Source organism: Serinus canaria, chromosome 7 (assembly GCF_022539315.1).
Source record: "Serinus canaria isolate serCan28SL12 chromosome 7, serCan2020, whole genome shotgun sequence".
Classification (NCBI taxonomy): domain Eukaryota; kingdom Metazoa; phylum Chordata; class Aves; order Passeriformes; family Fringillidae; genus Serinus; species Serinus canaria.
The window spans coordinates 4867841-4886291 of NC_066321.1; the positions used below are offsets into that span (position 1 = coordinate 4867841).

At 35.8% G+C, this 18451-nt stretch overlaps 1 protein-coding gene across 1 annotated transcript in view; it reads left to right on the forward strand.

Annotated features, from left to right (window-relative positions):
* The window catches only part of LRP1B (LDL receptor related protein 1B), a 474765-nt gene that overhangs the window by 312416 nt on the left and 143898 nt on the right, over positions 1 to 18451 (forward strand). Inside the window, exons 32-37 of the mRNA XM_050976996.1 lie at positions 132 to 281; positions 8886 to 9026; positions 9758 to 9883; positions 11111 to 11242; positions 14737 to 14871; positions 16360 to 16489. Of these exons, the coding sequence (XP_050832953.1) occupies positions 132 to 281; positions 8886 to 9026; positions 9758 to 9883; positions 11111 to 11242; positions 14737 to 14871; positions 16360 to 16489 (814 nt within the window). The remainder of the gene's footprint in view (positions 1 to 131; positions 282 to 8885; positions 9027 to 9757; positions 9884 to 11110; positions 11243 to 14736; positions 14872 to 16359; positions 16490 to 18451) is intronic.

Here is an 18451-nt window from a genome sequence, read left to right on the forward strand (position 1 = left end):
ATTGTGTGTATATATATTATATTTTATATATATATTATATTTCTTAAATGTACTTTCATAATGAAAGCAGTTTAACAATACATGTATATAATCCATTAAAGCCACAGTTAAAGTTGTATGTGTAATTACAGGTTTATCAATAGATTATGGGGAGAACAAGCTTTACTGGATCAGTTCAGGAAATGGAACCATAAGTAGATGCAATTTGGATGGTGGTAATCTGGAAATAATTGAATCAATGAAAGAAGACTTAACAAAAGCCACAGCTTTAACCATTATGGGTAAGTCCAGTGATAATATATTTTTAAATTATTCAAAGCTAATTAATAATGAAATATAAGAAGCTTAGGGAAGTTATTGTTGGTTTTCTGTAAATAATACATACAGTGCATTCACAAGTCAGACTGTGTTGTCCATGAAAAGTTCTTTATGTTCAATTGAACAGTTTGCAATTTCTATTACAAGGATATTTCTAAAAGTAGATTTGCACATTTATATATATATATATATATATATATATATATATATATATATACATAAAAGGAATGAAGGCTTATATTTACCATAATCACATGTAAAGAATTTTGAAAGGGGAAGGAGCTGTTGCATGTTTATCACACAGAATTATCCATGACATGTTTCCTCTGCTCAATTCCTCCTACTTAGTTCAGAATATTCCTAGTTTGTTGGATTGCCTGGCACTTTGGGAAGACTTCTTTATGAATTGATGATTGGGGATTGGATTTTCAGATCTCTGCTCATGTTCCATGTATGAAATTGGTTGAAAGAAAAATATTCTATTTGTTACACTGCATAAATGAGAAATGTTTAGAATGTTCACAACCATCTATCAGAAAAATCAAAAGAACAGTAGCCTAAGGAAAAATTCCTAAAAAAATCAGCTAATTGCTAATCACAGAATATTATAAAAATATTGCTTAAAATGGAGTTTTTCTCATATGCACCTTCAGCTCTTTGTCCTTGTTGTAGCTGGGATAGAGTGTAGTAAGAAATTACAGGTTGAGTCAGAATTTACATTTATGCTTCTGCTTTTTTAGAGATGACTAGAGCTTTCCATGTTTCCTGTAAATTACTGACCTTTATTCTGGTTCACTTAAAAATCACTTTTATTTATCTTGGATATTCCAAAAAAAAGTTCAGTTGATAAACAGACTTTTGTTGGGGTGAGTGGGTTATCAACTGCTACTCATTTTATAAAACATTTTTATATTTCTTATTAATTTTTATATTTATTATAATTTTTGTTTCTTCATAATTTTATATTTTCCTATTACTGTTCGATTTTCTTCTTATTTTTAATATTTTCCCATTTTATTATTTCTTATTATGAAATATTTTATTTGATTGAGTAATTAAATAATAATTATGTACATATAGATGTTGTGCTGATGAAAATTAAATAAGATTAAGTGACTTTTTATGCACAAGGTGTAAATTATGTCACATTTAAAGTGGTGATTACTAAATTAGATTTATCATGCACTCATCTGGCCAGCACTGAGCTCTAAATGCTGTCAATATCTGTTGGACCTGTTAAGCTTTCATGTGTGCATTCATAACCACGAGCAGGTTTGGTGTCAGAAGGAATCATGAATGTTAATTTGGACAAATTGTTTTTCATTGGTTGGATTGTGACTGGAAGTAGACTGAATAAATGGCCCTTACTCTGGGGAGCTGTTGGAAGTCTTTACTAGGAGGTGTAAAGTGTGTTTTGTTTGTTCATGCTGAGCTGGTGGTGGTGCCAGGTCTTCACCTGCCATTCACGGAAGCTACAGCAGTGAGGATCCCTCTGGAATAGGGAATAAAGAGTTCATAGCTGCCATGGAAAGAAGAGTGCATGGAAGTAGATGAATTTTTGCACAGCTGGAGATGGAAGAATATCTGCTGTGTTGGTTTTATCACATGTACCTCTAATATTCATAGTTTGGAATGCTTGGTTTTTATGGGTGGTGACAATTCTGTCTCTTTAAAAATGGTGAACAAACCTTACAAAGAGTTTGGGGCTTTCTGTTTGTTTCGCTTTGGGGTTTTGGAGTTGGGCTAAACTGCATCTTGGTGTTGCAGTGGGATTGCCCATAAAAATCTGCTGGAGAAAAGTACAAGCACATACAATTTTATCAGCAGGATTGCATGTGCTGATTGAAAAACATGCAAAGTTCCTTCATTCATTTCTCCTGTAAGTTTCCATGTTGTGGAACACACTGTGGTAATATAAATGCCATTTATTTTCCTAAACAGTGAGTGGATGTGCATCAGCTTCTTACAAGCAGGCCTTTGTGCATGTAAATTGGGTCAGAACAGAAAATCCACTGCCATATGAAGCAAGATAAGAGTTTATCTAATTGATAAATGGTCATAACTAATAGTATATAAGTGAAGAAGAATGACTTTTTTGTTCCAATGAAAGATTTAATGTGAGTGTATGAAAATTTACTACTCCTGCTGATCTGCTTGTCTACAAGTTTAATCAGAGGTTTAAGCAGGTGAATCACAGTAATTGCAATGTTTATTGCATCATTTTTGCTCCCATTCCTAAATTTTCTTGACTGCTTGTATCTAAAAACACAGTAAACACAATAAAGCATGACTGAAGTATTTCTCCTCTGTGAATACACTGAGCTATCTTTTTTTGTACCATTTGAATTTGCCAGTGACTGAAGAGAGAGATGATACCTGTGCCCAAACCCTTAACTTGTAGAATTTAATTTCTGCTCAGTGCTGGAGAGTTCTGTATCTTCAGCTTTCTTCTTTTGCGTTATTCTGTCTTTTGCATTTAGTGTCTTCCCAGATAAAAGCAGTGTCTTGGACGGTTAATTTTCTTTGTTGGTATATTTTACTATAGGATCTTGTCATATTGTTGGGTTCTGTTTCCACTGAGCAGAAAAAGGAGATGGAGTTTGGTATTTTGAAACTGCCCATGTACAGTTGGTCACTCATTGGTCACCAGGACCTTTACTGGACTGAGGAGCTGAAACAAGGACCCAGTGGAGGGAGCCTCAGTGGGGTGAGGGGTGGGTGATGTGGTCTGAGGTAGCCCTGGTTGCCATGCACCCATTCCCTGCCAAGGCTAGGTGCTCTGAAGGAGGAAGAATGTTCAGAAAAATTTAATTTCTGATAAATTTACTACACCAGTGATGTCTCTTCAAGCACCTCAGCTGTTGATTTTGAAAATTTCTTTAGCTGTTTGGGAAGCATCTTCTCCAGCCATCAGTCTCCTTGTGAGACACCCAAAGAGAATCCCACAGCCTGTGTCAAGGGCTAATGCCTTCCATCCAGTGTCTGGACAGAATTCTGCACAGAAAACTCACAGATCTGACAGTTCCCAGTGGCTTTTGCTGTATCTTACACTTCAGTTCCAGAAGATTTTACAGAGCAATAAAAAAAAGCAATGACTGGGAGAGGCTTGGCCCAACCAAGACTTCTTCAGTTTGTCTTGGTGATCTCTGTGCTGTTCTGAAAGCTCAGGTTTCTTGATCTTTGATTCTTAGCTTCAGTATTGGGGAAGAGTAGCAGTTAGGCCCTCCATGGTTGTGTTCTATGATTTGAACTCAATAGACACTGCCAGTGAAGTCAGTAAAGTTTTTGGTTTGCTTTGGAATACAATTTATGGAGTGGCTCAGAGCTTCAGCAGCAATGAGGATTCTCCTTTAGCACGACCCCTCAATCTCCACATTGTTTTTATTGCTTCCAATTCCTCTATTTTAGCATTGCAGTTTAGCTGTTGGAAACCATTTGGAAGTTGCCACTTCTGTTTCAGATGTTTGCTGTTGTTTAGTCCTTTCCAGGCTCTGTTTAACATTTTCTACTATTGCATTCTTTAGTGGAACCTTATAGAAGGTAATGATAAGACATAAAAAATAATGTTAGCAAACAAGTTGGTGCCAAGGTAACTGTCAGGTTTATCCTTGAGGGGAATGGAAACAATATATAATTCACATCTTTCTGTATTTTGGGTCTTTCATTTATTGGTTTTCTACTCAGCAGTGTCAGTCATCTTTCTTTTTCAATATGCTGAGCGAAAGTCCTAGTCCTTTGGTGCCTGCTTTTGCTAAATCTTTTTGAACCTGTACATATCAAATGGAATATTATTTTCATCCTATTTTTATGGGATGAAAATAATATTCCAGTTGATATGTACAAAATGGCTATTTTTCCATGCCTTTTACCATACAGAAAAAAAAAAAAAAGTTTTCTGGTGCCATTCTGTATTACAAAAAAGTTGCTGTAAATCTATGAAGTCCTACATGCTTTCCCACTCTTACCACTTTTTATTCAAATCCATATTCACTCTGCAAGATGTCAGTGTAGTGAACATCAGCCATTTTTAATTAATCTATCAGTCAAAACCACATGAATGCTTTTTCTAGTACCTCCCACTGGTTATGGTCTTGCATTGGGTCATAGCATTTTACTTCTCTTACTATGTAAACTTGAAATTTTGTTTTCTTCAAAGACCTCTGCTGATCTTTTTAGTAATTTAGAAGCTTATCTGATTCACAGCACCCTGTGCCCTACATAATTTTCAACACCTGCTGCTGGCACAATTTATAAGTTGATACCCAATAGATTCCCTGTTCTGATATTCAGGATGTTCCATGTGAAAGAATCTCTGAATGTCTTATACAGTACAGCAAAATTCTTTTCAACAATAATAAAATACTTTCTATATTTGTCCTAAAGTTTGAGTTTAATCTACCATTCAATATCTGATTTTAGCCATTTTCCTGGTAGCCAGTGTTTTCAGTGGGATCAAATGATAAAGATATATTTGGAATTCTGCTTAAAGTCTCCTTTCCTGCCTTCCAAGTTACTTAGTGAGAACAGTTCTTTGACTGTTATTGAAATTGGTTGGAAGTTTTCCCTTGATGTGAGAGCTGTGTTTCTGGACTGGGGAGCAGAGTCATTCCTTCACACCATCTGAGCAGCTCACAGCAGTATCTGACGTGTTTCCAAACTGGTGTGTTGTTTCTTGAATGACAAATGACTCTGAATGAGAGACTAGAAAAGTATTGATTAGCTTCTGTAAGTCTGTAGCTGGGAAGAAAGGGATGCTGAGGGCTTCTGTCAGCAGTTTTGGTGGAGGCATTTGGTTGGATTTTGTGTCAGGTCCTCGCAGAAATACAATCGACACAAAACCACAACATTCAGCTCATGTCTCTGCAAAACAAGAATATAATGTAGATTGTATAATGAGGATATAATTTGTTGTGCGTTTGGTCTTTTTTTAGTATAAAATAGAGTAACTCTACCTAGTGAATGATTTTATGTGTAAGTGCTATTTCTGTTGAAGTTTATGTTAAAAAAAATTCAATCAGCAATACAACAAAATCAAATATACATAATAGCTTTTCAATGGGCATGCAGATATTAGAAGAACATTTTTGAACAAAAAGCATATATAAATATAGCCATCAAGTTGTATTATCAAGCCATCAAAACAGAAAGTAACAATTATAGTATTTCATTTTAGACAGAAAATATAGGTTAATATTACCAAAATATATTCATGCTCTCGTTTACTTTCATTGTGCAGTAGATGATTTATTGGTTATTTGATTTTTGTTTCATCCTAAATAAAGTTTCAAAGCTAACACCAGAATGCTTCTTTAGTAGCTCAGATGCTGTGACTTTGCTGGATCTATTTGCAAAGTGAAAGGGCCTGCTCAGATCAGGGGACTTCAAACACATACACCTTAATTTTCCAAGTCATCAGTCTTCTAATTGCCATAACACCATTCATTACGTTAGCATTAATATATGAAATATATCTAGGCAGTTTGCCCAGCTCTAAGTGCAGTACATAGTTGTCTTCCATAAATACTCAAACCACCATTAATGAAAACTAATGGCCCATCAAAATTTGCATTCAGAGTACTACTTGAAGTCTCCAAAGGACTGTCCACAAAGCCAGGGTAGCAATTTTTGGCATCTGAAGTTGCTGTTTCCCAATATGTTGCTGTGCTTAATTCTAATTACCCAACAGAATGGATAGATACAACAATTTTAATATATATTATAACCCAGTTTCAGCAACAAGATTGTAATTAGTGATCGAGCAACACTCTTGTTAGCATACTCAAGCAAATAATTCACTTTAGTTTGATGTTTAAAGGTCCAAACAAGCATTTTTCTTCCCTCATGTGTGAAAGGAAGTTGTCTTAACACTGAAGTGGTTTTTTTTTTAAATTATCTACTATATTTTAGAGTGAATCTAGAAATTATTAGTTAATCCTGAATACTAGACATCATAGATGAGTTGTCTACTGACAGAATATCAATAATGCAGAGAGAAATGGTCCAAATTTAACTTAGAATTATGGTCAAAAAATAGACGTGTAATTGGTTTGTTTTGGGTTTTATTTCTTTATTTGAGACTGCAGTGGTATTTGTTGGTCACCTAGCAGTTTCTAAAGAATTGAAACATTTATTTCCTAGGTTTTAGGGCATAACTAGCAAGCTTTTGGTAGTCATAAGAGGTTTGACCTCAAGGTGGCTGTACGTCAGAATTTGTGCTTTGTTTTGTTCAGACATATTGGTTTGGTTTTTTTTAAGATTGGTGGGGCTTTTTGATTTTATTATATTTTTTTACCTTTTGTTTTTATTTTTTACTATACTAGGTCAGGATTTGTATGACCTTTCTCATTTAAATCCCCCTACTCTATCCTTGTCTCTAAAAATGGCAGTGTACCATTCTGTGTAAGAGAAGAATAAACACTAGTTCAGTAAGTTACACTTTTATTTAAAGGTTTATCCAGGTTTCACATAAGGAAAGTGGAAGGTAAAATAATCATTTTGAAGAGTATTGTGTTACTTCACTTGTGAATTGTTATGATTTGTGCTTTATATTGGTGTAGGGGATGTAGGAGACTCCTCACCCTCTGCAGTCACAGTCGAGTGCCTTGGGATTAGTAATGAGTTGATGAAGTGTTATTTTTGTCACCAGAGGAGAACAACTCCAGGATCTCATGTGTCTGACACCACTGATGGAAATTGTTTAGACACTCCTAACTGTGCAGGGAAGCAGATGTGGTCTCATTGAGCACCTCAATAAACAAAAGAGGTGCCTGGTGGAACATTCTGCTGCTTGTGTACAAGTTGGTTTGGCTCTGCACTTGGCTCCCAAACAGAAGAAATGAAAATATTTGTGGTGTAGATAATCACTGGTAATTAAACTCCTTGATTGAACACAGCATGTGTTCATCTCTTGGTAAAATAATAGGACAAGTTGGTTATTTGGAGTTTTTATTTCCTTCTTTTCCTGAGGAGACAGGCAGGTCAGCCAAGGACAGGTCTGGGAGGTTGTTGAAAGCATAGCCAAAGCTGAGGTTTTGCACAAAATACTAAAGAAATGACTAAACCAGTTTGATTACTTGAAATAAAAGATGAAAACACCAAAACCATATGTAATTTGCTTTCTTCCTGTACCTAGTCTTACAAAACAACTCATTTTTTAGAAACCGGTTTGGATGTGTAAAACAGTGAGTTCACGTTAGTAGGCACAAAACACCAGTCATTATTTAATTTGGTTAATTTAATTAAATTAACCAAAATTATTTAATGGCCTTTTCTAATTTGTGGTCACAAAGAGGATATGAGGAACAAAAACTCTTCCTCACATACAAATATTTAATTGAAAAAGTTCATTTAACCTTTAGGATTGTGGGCCATTATCTAACAGGAGAAAAACGAACTCAAATTCCCAATATTTCATATATGGATTATAGCACACAGTCACCTCCACATTTTTAGCTTTCATGTGCCTTTTTGTTATAATTGACATTATCAAAATTGAACACAGGCACTCCTTATTCTAAGGATTTTCTGATAAAAATGTCTTTGGATGCAAGCTGCTGTTATTGATCATTATTGCATGATGATGTTTTGAATCAGTCAATTATAGACCAGCTAATCAATGCATAAAATGGTAAGATTTCTTTAAATTTTATACAGATTTAAATAGAGAGTTCCATTTGTGTCTCCAAATCTTGATATTTAGAATATTTTTCATTCCAGACAGATTCTGGTCTTACTTGTGGAGAGAATGTTCCTTTTTTTTCCTAGATATTGTATTTTGTGCTATAACTTTTTACATTTATCACAGTGGAAATTATTTTTTAGATCTGCACTTTGTATGAAGTCACTCAGCTCTTTGGCTCTATAAATCTGTGATTTAAATATTAAAACTGTAGTGTAGGCAAAACTTCTTTTAACTGAAAAGAGAATTAACTAAAAGTGAAGTTAATACACAATATTTGTTGGGAAGGCAGTGTTCCTGAAGTTTAAAGGTTTTCAGTTCAATGTTTTACTTTTGGTTACTCTACAGTAATTATCTTTTCTGTCTGAAATTAAGAACCCTGAGCCCATCTCTTCATTCATCTGTGTGGACTCAAGGAGTGAGGACTTGTGACAGGGATAATCAGAGCAGTTAAAATTGTAATTCTGAAACTTTGGGAGGCAGTGCCTGCTTTTTTAATTTTTTCAGGATTTCTTAGTAACTGATTGTAACTTTTTTTAAAATAAAAAACTTAGTTTGATATTTCAAGCAATTTTGTTTGCTTGTGGAAATTAATTTCTTCCCTAGGGTAACACTAGAATTTCCACATAAATATGAAAAATTAGGTATTTTTCTATGCAGGTAGCCTTAAATCAGCAGTTGTCTCAGCAAAAGTTTAACTGGTGAAAACTGCTTTCATGTCTGCAGAATCTTAATAACACAATTTCTTCAGATATTCTCTATAACCTCTTTTGGCAATTTCCCTTAAAACTGATCTCAGAATTAACCTCAAAAGCTTCTTCCCACCTTAGGTCTCAACCCCATCCAGTTTGATAGTGATCCTCCTAATTTCTTAAAATAAATTTTGCAGATAAAAAGCTTTGGTGGGCAGACCAGAACTTGGCTCAGATTGGCACCTGTAACAAAAAAGATGGAAGAAACCCAACGGTCCTGAGAAACAAAACTGCAGGAGTGGTCCACATGAAAGTGTATGACAAGGCAGCACAGCAAGGTAAGTCACACTGAAGGAGGTTTAACCAATTTTTAGAGATGCACAATATCTTTTCTCATGTGGTTCTCCCAATGTGAAGAAAATAATAACTTTTAAACAGTTAATTCCTAGTATCTTAGTGAATTTACATTTTTCATCAGGAAGCTTCAAATTTCTGAGATGTGTTTAGTTTATTGTGTAGAATTTCTGTAATAAATCTTATTAAAATATATTTTCTATTGCTTAAATATTGTAATAATCAGGCAGTTAGGAGAATGGATTTGTCATATCACTCTGGAGTATGTCTTGAATATACTAAAAGTGGCTCATTCATGAAGATTACAAGGCTACTATAATATTTGATGAATGAGTAGGATATAAGCAATGATTTGTTCATGGGCTAGATCAAGATACACTAATGTCAGTGAGATTTCATCATGAACTCAACACAGAATGTTCAGGTTTTTCTTGTGCTTTTACTTTAAAATGGGCAGATTTTTCAGAAAACAGAATTATTTATGTTCTGGGGGGAATGTGGGGTTGCAATTCTGCATGAATATGCAGAAATGAATGCATGAGTGAAGCATGGAAAGGTATATGAATTGATATAATATCTCAATTTTCCAAATAGGTTATCCGAACAAAAATTGGAAATAATAATAATAATATATTGACAACAACAGTTACGTTTTAGCCAGGGTTGCATTGCTCAAGTTTGGGTTTCTCTTGTCTCTTCTCCTGCCATGTCATAGGCAGCAATTCCTGTCAGTTAAACAATGGGGGATGCTCCCAGCTCTGTTTGCCAACATCAGAAACCACCAGAACCTGTGTGTGCACAGTAGGCTACAACCTCCAAAAGAACCGCATGGCCTGCAAAGGTAAAAGGGCTCTCAGCATTTATCTTAGCCAGCTTAACCTCCAGGGGAACACTGCAATGAGTAAATAAACTTATTTCAGTCATGTTTCAGTTAAATAACTATACCTAATATGCTTGATTGAAGCAGTAACAGAGAAATGTCTGTTGTAATTAGGACAGAATTAAATTTAGTTTTTTCATTAAACTATTTGAATAAATAAATTTCTGTGGTATCTCTGATTTTTTAATTTTTTTATGTAGACAGAAAAGCAGACCATATGAACCATCATTCGTAAATATTTGTTCAAGGTCATATAACTTATCTTTAAATGGTCATCTAACTTATCTTTACAGGCTACAAGTATCTGAATGGTTGGGTATCTCATCCTGTTGTATTGCTCTTAATATAAAATAAAACCAATTCTTTTCCTTCAATCTTTTTCTTGTTTTAAGTGTGCAGAAATCAGAACATAGCTCACAGCCAAAGTCTTACTCTTTGCCTGAAAAACGCTAAACAAGTTTATGGTCAAGGTGTCTTATAGTTTTATACATTCAATATTATTTATGACTATTAATTAAGACTAAGTAATTCCCAAGAATTACTATGTAGGAAGAAGTCTACACAGTTGAACTCATTCCTACTTAAAAGAAATAGGTGCATTTGGAATTTGATTAATCTAACACAAAAGTAGACATTTAAAAGGCATCATAAAAACTATGTCATTCTCTCTCTCTGCAAAAGAAATGTGCATAACTAAGGTGAGGTGAAACCAGTACTTCAAAAGACAATTTACTCTCCTGTTTTCCACAAAATTAAAATTTAATAATAATTTAAATAATAATAATAATTTTAATAATAATAATTTAAAATTATCTCTTGCTGAACATGTTTAGAAGGCACAGATGTGCACCGAAAATATTCTTAAATTTCTCATAATTCAAGCCAAATTTTTTCTTAAATTTTAATTTTAATTTCTGCTGAAATTAAATAAATTGAAATAATTACCTGATTGTAAGGTGATGTTTTACATGGACAGTGATTCCCTTCTGTTGATAGGACCACATTTGTAATTTAATTAGAAATGCACTGTAATGACTCATGGATATCTTTGCAAAGAGCTGGAGTTGTCACTCTGCAAAACTGTGGAGCACTTGTGGAAAATCATGTCTAATGTATGTTATCTCCTCAAATCTTATTATTTGAAAAGTTTCCACTTTGGTCTCATTGGCTGCTTGATCTTTCCCTTAGGTATTGAATCATTTCTCATGTACTCTGTCCATGAGGGAATTAGAGGAATTCCTCTTGACCCAAATGATAAAATGGATGCTTTAATGCCCATATCTGGGGCTTCATTTGCTGTGGGCATAGACTTCCATGCAGGTAAATATAATGTAAATGTATTGTATGTAGGGTTAAAATCATAAATTCTTCTCATAAATGAAATAACCCCTTGTTCTCAAACCTTCTGAGTTACAGCTGTGTTTAAAGGAATTGGAAATGGATCATGCTATAGAGTTAAACTCTACCTTCAGTATTTACAGTAAATAGGAAATATTGTGCACATGCCAATTGAGAGCAGCTGCTCTCTTCTGGCAGAGTCATCACTGAGAACTAGAGTAGAAACTGGTGGTTTTAGAGAAAGTGTGAAAAGGCTTGTTCCTGCTATGACACTGCTTCCATGGAATTTTCTTAGTCCTGGGTGCTGTTGTACCTAGCAGTGGCTTTGACACCTGAGTGGGATGGTTTTCTCCCTGTCCAGCCCAGCTCAATGTTCCTGCAGGGCTCAAGCCAAGTCTGGATCTGTCCCTTCCTTCTGGAAGGAGCTCTGACTGCCTAAAGGATGATTTCCACCTGGAGTACACTACACACCTTTCCACTGCATCTACAGAAGGAGTTTTTAATTTACACAGCCTCACAAACTTCCTATGACATTAGGAGATCTCAGTTTTGCATGTGTGGGAAAAAATTAAAGATCAGATTCTGATTGGATGGGGGTGGTGTTTGGATATCTTCAACATGTTAGCAAGTTTTGATTAGTTTTTGGAAAATAAATAATCTGTGACCAAGTAGTGATCTGAAACATATCCTGTGTCTCTGTATTTTTAACCCATCAGTCTTTCTTTCCAGACTCATTTTGTTGCCCATCAAGTTTCCAACCTGGCAGTCTAGAAATAAAATCTTAAGTTACCTATGTTATATAAATACAGACATTACCCTCTTGCAGGCGGTATACAATTATTTTGCCATACTCCATTGGTTTTTATTTTGACATATATTCTGCCTAGGAACTGAGCATTGAGAGATCCTAATATTTTTCTTAAATGTATGTTAATATTTGCCTTGGTATTGAAATCAGACCTATTTCTCTTGACTGTGTTCGGCTACTTCATCATACAAATATCACTAAACTTTTTTTTATCAGGTTGGAAGTTAAATTCATTAGATCTTCACTTTTTTTGACCTGCTTCTTCACTGATGCTCTTGCATCTCTGAGTAGCAAAATTTAAGTTGTCTCAACATTTTACACCACTCTCATAGTTGCATTTTTTGCTTTCAAATCAGTGGCAGCTGACGTTCAGAGCTTTACTCCCATCATGGCTATAGTTCAGTTATAGTCTCCAGAGACATAAAAATCACTTAAAAGCCACAACCTTTGTACACACACCTGAGATGGGAAAGACTCTGTCACAGAGATTTAATCTATTCCTGGGAAGACACAGGTGAGAGGGAAGTGCTGAGTGACAGATATTCATAACAGATCTTCTAAGACAATAAGACAATGCAATTGGGTTTTCTAGGGATTTTTTTTAAATTTAAAATATACAAACTTTACAAAATTCTTATGTCTAACACAGAAGACTGAAAATTGACATTTTCAATTTAAAATGACAATATCATTTTGACTTCTATTGGTTTTGTTAGCTATTTTGCATCTCATGATTTTGGTTGGGTTTTATTTTCTTTTTTACAGTAGTCATATGATATACTTTAGAGAGGTTTACGTAGACTTAGCTAATAAATATCAAATTAATATTTTGGAAGAATGAGATTTTTGACTTTTTGGAAAAATGAAATTTGAGGCTGGATGAAATTAAGTGAGGTTCTCCCACTTGGCTAGATGTAGTCACAGCACAGGAACATGACTGGAATTGGCAGTGACAAATGCATTGCAAAGATAAATGTAAATGGTGTGCAGCAGTGAAATCACAAGGGGATAGTGTGTTATAAAAATGTTACAGCTTTACACTGCATTTCAGCTTCAAAAACATCTGGTTTTCTCATTTTGCTACCTTACATTCAATTGTATAAATTCATTTCTAAAACCTGCAAATATCAAATGTGACTCAGAAAGCAAGTGGAGGTAGTTTCAGATTTCATATTGCTTCTTTGTTTTCCATTTAGTGAGTGGTGCTTTCATTCCACTCTTAATCTTGAAGGATTCCCAGATTTTGCTGTTATCTCAGTAATTTAGGTATGCAAAGTGGATAAAATGTATTTACATGTGCTAGTAGTACAGCGTATCATAATTTAAAGTCTAATGACAATGTTTTTGCAGAGATGAACAATCTAGAAGATGCATGCACCTTTTTTCTCCCTGTGTTTTGATACTTCTAACAAAATTCTAATTATCAAATAAGTAGCAAAATGCATGACTCTCATATTTGTTTTGACTACTCAAAGTCAGAATTGTAATTTGTTTAATTTGTCTTGGGGTAAGATTCTTGAGCATACCAATATTGTTTGGTCACAAATAACCATCTTATTTTATAAATATATCTATCATTCTGCACAAATGTTCACACACACATACATATATATAGACGCATGTGTAAATATGTAGATATGAATTATTTATATTTACTTATATAGGTACCATTTCTATGTTCTATCTACAAATATCTATTCTATAAATACACTCACACTATTATGGAATTAAAAGCAGATGTACAAAGTATGAAAAAATAATGAATGAACAAATATTATTTAGTATCTCTCTGCAAAGCATCTCACTCAGGAGGGCATCAGCTCATTACTTTACAAGCAGAATGTTGTTTGCAGCTCATTTACAGAACCCTGTCAGTGAAAATAGAGACAGTTCTGCTTGAGGGACGTTCTCACTTCATTTGCCCCACCTCTTTTTTGAGGTTATTATGTGCCACAGAGGGGAGTTTGTGTCTGTGCTTGGGCCACTTCAAATTTTCCATCTGGCTGTTGAGTTTAAATTGTCAAATACTCCCTCTTTTCCACTTTATGGACAATCACTGCAGCAGAAAGGCTGGAAAGACAGCTGAGATGTCTTGAAACACCGAACAAAAAGACTGTTAGTTGAAGCTTGTCAGGACATTTTAAATAAATACTGACTTGTGGATGGAATATACTTTTTTATTCTTTTGTCAGCATATCACTGTCAAATGTCACTTTTTATTTCCCTAGTTAATTTTTTTCCTTACACTGTTAAAATTCAATGTGTGTGAAGGAAAAGTCTGTATAAGCAGTTTTACACTGTAGCTTTTCAGACTCCTGAATATTTTGGAGTGGTGACAAACAACTCCAAACAACATAGTATGTTTTTGAAGCATTTATTCCATAGGGAAAAGGTAAACACAGCATATTTATTGTGATTTTTAACAGAGGTAGTAGCTTCCTGCCATAGGCCTGTTGTGCTACATGTGCTATACTAAACTACCTAGAATTCTGACAGAATTATTTTAAACAAAATTCAAGAAAAGGCCAACGAATGAGGAATTAAAGCTGGTAATTTTGATGCTTAATACATGTTAAAGCTATAAGTAGCAATATTTACAGCTGCTAATGCAGCTGCTAGGACTGAAGGAAGTGAATTAATCTGAGAATCATTGGCATGTGCTTTGTAGGAAATGACACAATCTATTGGACAGACATGGGTTTCAACAAGATCAGCAGAGCTAAGCGAGACCAAACCTGGAAAGAAGACATTGTCACCAACGGCTTGGGGCGAGTTGAAGGCATTGCAGTGGACTGGATAGCAGGTAGGTCTGAGCCTGCTCCAGGGTGGCTGCAAGGGGAATCAATCACACAGGACTCCATTTTCTTCATGGTGGAAAAAGGCCTCTCTATTCACAGAACTCCTTTTTATACAGTTCTACAGACCTCGTGTTGGACTCCAATTGGTTTGTAGTTTTCTTGCCAATTACTTTTCCTGCTTAGTAACAAGTTGCTACTCTGTATTGATTGATCACTCAAACTCTCTTCCATATGTGCATGGAAGTTGTTTGTGAAAGGTAGTTTTCATTTTCCTAAGGGTGCAAAAACTGTTTATACAGGTGCAAGCTGATTTTTACCCAGAAATTGTTGTACTAGTGAATTGCTTGCAACAGGATTGCTTTCACATGGAAACTTACACGCTAGCTTTTACAAGGCCAGCCAGTGATTCCAGGAGAGCAGGCTTGATTTTATGAAGCCTTTCTCTATGATTTTTCTACCTTACTGCAACACGTGTCGTCATTTCTGAGAGTACAGCCTAGCCTCTTTAGCCCAAGGTTAAATAACTTTGATTTCTTTCAGCTCGAATTTCTAGTATTGTAAATATCTAGAAATTACTTTTATATATATATATATATATATAAAATAGAATTTAAAATAATTTATATTTATATATAAATTTATAATTATATATATATTTAATTTTATATATAGATAGGATGTTACTTCCTAGATGAACAGTTTCAATACAATTTTATGCTATAAAAAGGCTGGCTAGGACTATGAATTACAAATAACACCTATGCAATGTAGCAGTTAGTTTCTGATTTAAGCAGAAGTAGTCTGTTCAAGTGTTGGAATTCAGGACATCCCTCTGGCTGTCCTGGATTGCCAGGACCCCTGCCAGGGGGCTCAGAGACCCTGGCACAGAGCCCAAGACACCTTTGGTTTTGATTATGACCCATGGAGCAAGTTACCAAACTAATATGAGGATCTGCAAGCCACAAAAGTATAAGTAGAATAATAATTAGTCATGGGGTGAAAAATAGATTTTTTTGGGGTTTTTAGATAGGGGGCTCAGGGGGCAAGATGGAGGAATCTGGGCATGTCTAGCCTTTCTTCTTCTTCTTCTTGGCCTCCATCTTCTGCTGTGATGTTGGCACTTTTAGACTGGTTTGGAATAGAAGCTCACTGTCCAACATAGGTGATAGGTATTGGGAAGTAATTGTAAATATTGTACACGTAGTTTTTAGTATAAAAAGATAACACAGCCCTGGGGGCAGGCAGAGTGCCTCTGACTGTCTTGCTGAGCGGACCTTGGCTGGACAGGAGAAAGAATTTCATGGATAAGAAACAATAAACAACCTTGAGACTGAGGAATGAAGAGTTCTGACTCCTTCTTTGACCGCCGGGCTGGGAAAAGAGACTTTATAATGTATCTTGGGATCACTCTTACCAGCTAAAGTCCCAAGATTTAAGTAGTAGTTTTCAAGTAGCCTTTCCTTCAAGCAGTGACTTCAGGGTATTTTTTCCAGGTAACATATACTGGACAGACCATGGCTTCAACCTGATCGAGGTGGCGCGGCTGAACGGCTCCTTCCGCTACGTGGTGATCTCCCAGGGGCTGGACCAGCCACGCTCTATCGCGGTACACCCAGAGAAAGGGTAACATGTTATTCCTAACGTACACAGAGCTTTTGCCTTGCTCTCTGTATTCATAACCCTCTGCAAGCTCTCTGCAAAATGCTTTTGGTTTTCTAAGGAAACTCTGCAAGCTCTCTGCAAAAGGGTTTTGGTTTTCTAAGGAAACCGTTCCACTGGAAGTTTAGGCGTTGCTTGGAAGCATGCTTCGGTCTGAAGTGCCTGGCAAATCCCAGGAAGCCATGCCAGCTGATTAAGGATTTCATGATGAAATCCCAGAGCAGTGTAGTCCTTGGTAGTTATAAACTTCAGGATCATGTGACATCAACCAGGGAGAGTGGCCAGGGTAGCTGAAAGTCACGTGAAATGAAGGCTGTGGATTGGAGAGTAACAGTTGGCAAAAATGACATCTGTAATCACCCAGGTGATTTTTTTACCCTGCAGCATTTCCCTGCAGAAATAGGGAATGTACCATCACCTTCCAGCTCCAGAACTCCTTGTGGAATCCCCATCCCTGGAGTTGTTCCAGGCCAGGCTGGACGGGGCTCTGAGTAACCTGGCCTAGTGGAAAGTGTTCCTGCCCATGGCATGGGGGTTGTTTAGGATACTTGGGGAGAATTAGAGGACCAGAGACTACTGTTTTATGTTTCTGGTAGAATGGTGTACCTTCTGCAAAGGTAGGAACTCTTAATTTATTTTATAATATTGTGATAACTTGAGATGTCTCCACTCAGTTCCTCCAGGAGAAGCACAGCAGCGTTTTGCTAGGGAAGTACAGGGCTGCCTTTCTGTGCAAAGATTAAGACCTTTTTGCCCTTTGCATTATTGTTAAATCTCTCCCCCTTTTTGAGGTAAAACTTTTAAAGGTGTTCTTCCCTCCCCTTGCCCTGACTTCGCATTCTGCGTTTGTCTGGAAGCTGGAGTTGGCAGCTGTAAGAATAGAGAAGAAAATAGCAGTTATTACAGCTCGTTGAATCTGCCAGTTATGCCAAGATGGGAAGCAGGCAGCATTCAGCTCGTTGGTGACATTATTTGTTGTCACTGAGGGAAAAAGTGAGGAATGTGTAGCCCTGCAAAAGGATGTCTTTGTCCCTCATCAGGTAGATTTATTCATTAAATATTTTTGGCAGCTGTTTATGATTTTCTTTGGAGAATTTTAGATTAATTTATCTGGATAATTATGGGTTGGTGTAAGGAATATTTGAGTATATAAATGTCTGCTTTCCTGTGGTCAACATTTCATTCAAATCTATTTAGAAATTCTTAAATTACTCTCTGACCTCTGACCAGACGCCTGAAAGCAATTTCACTTGTTTAGCGCTGCTGTTAATGATCTGGTTAAAATTGCATTAAACTTATGTGGTGATTGTTAAAATTCAGTGGATTAATGCTTCCTATTTTGGCATTCCTCAGCATATTTTTACTTTAACCCACATTGCTGTTCTGTTTCCTAGTCTGCATGAGCTTTTTTCATTAGTATAAATGGTATTGTTTGTTATATCAAGAGCTGTGAGAACAGATTCATTTTTCCTGGAGCCAGAGAGCTCTACAATGAGAGCCAAAGTGGGTTGTTTCAGAAGCTGAACTTGATGAGCAAATTATAGGATTCATATTTTTTTCACTCTTATCACATTATTATCCCTCATTATTTCACATATCTGTAGGCATCTAGTCAAATACAGCTGCTTAACCTCAGAATGGTGTAATGATATCACCAGACACAGGGGAGAACTGTTGAGTAGTGCCCAGAAGATTTTGTAGTCTTTAAGGTTACTGTTCATAAAGGAAGTGCTCTGTGCAGTTTTTTGGCTCCATTTTGCTATACCCGAAGCAACAGACAGCAAAGTTTATCAAGGCAGAAGTTTGACAAAGCATCTTGTCCCAGTTGATGATGCAAATGTGGCAGTGAGTATACAGGAACATGAGATTAGATAAGATTCAAATGGTTCCCATGAAGCATTTGGCAGAATTTGAAAAATATTTTCT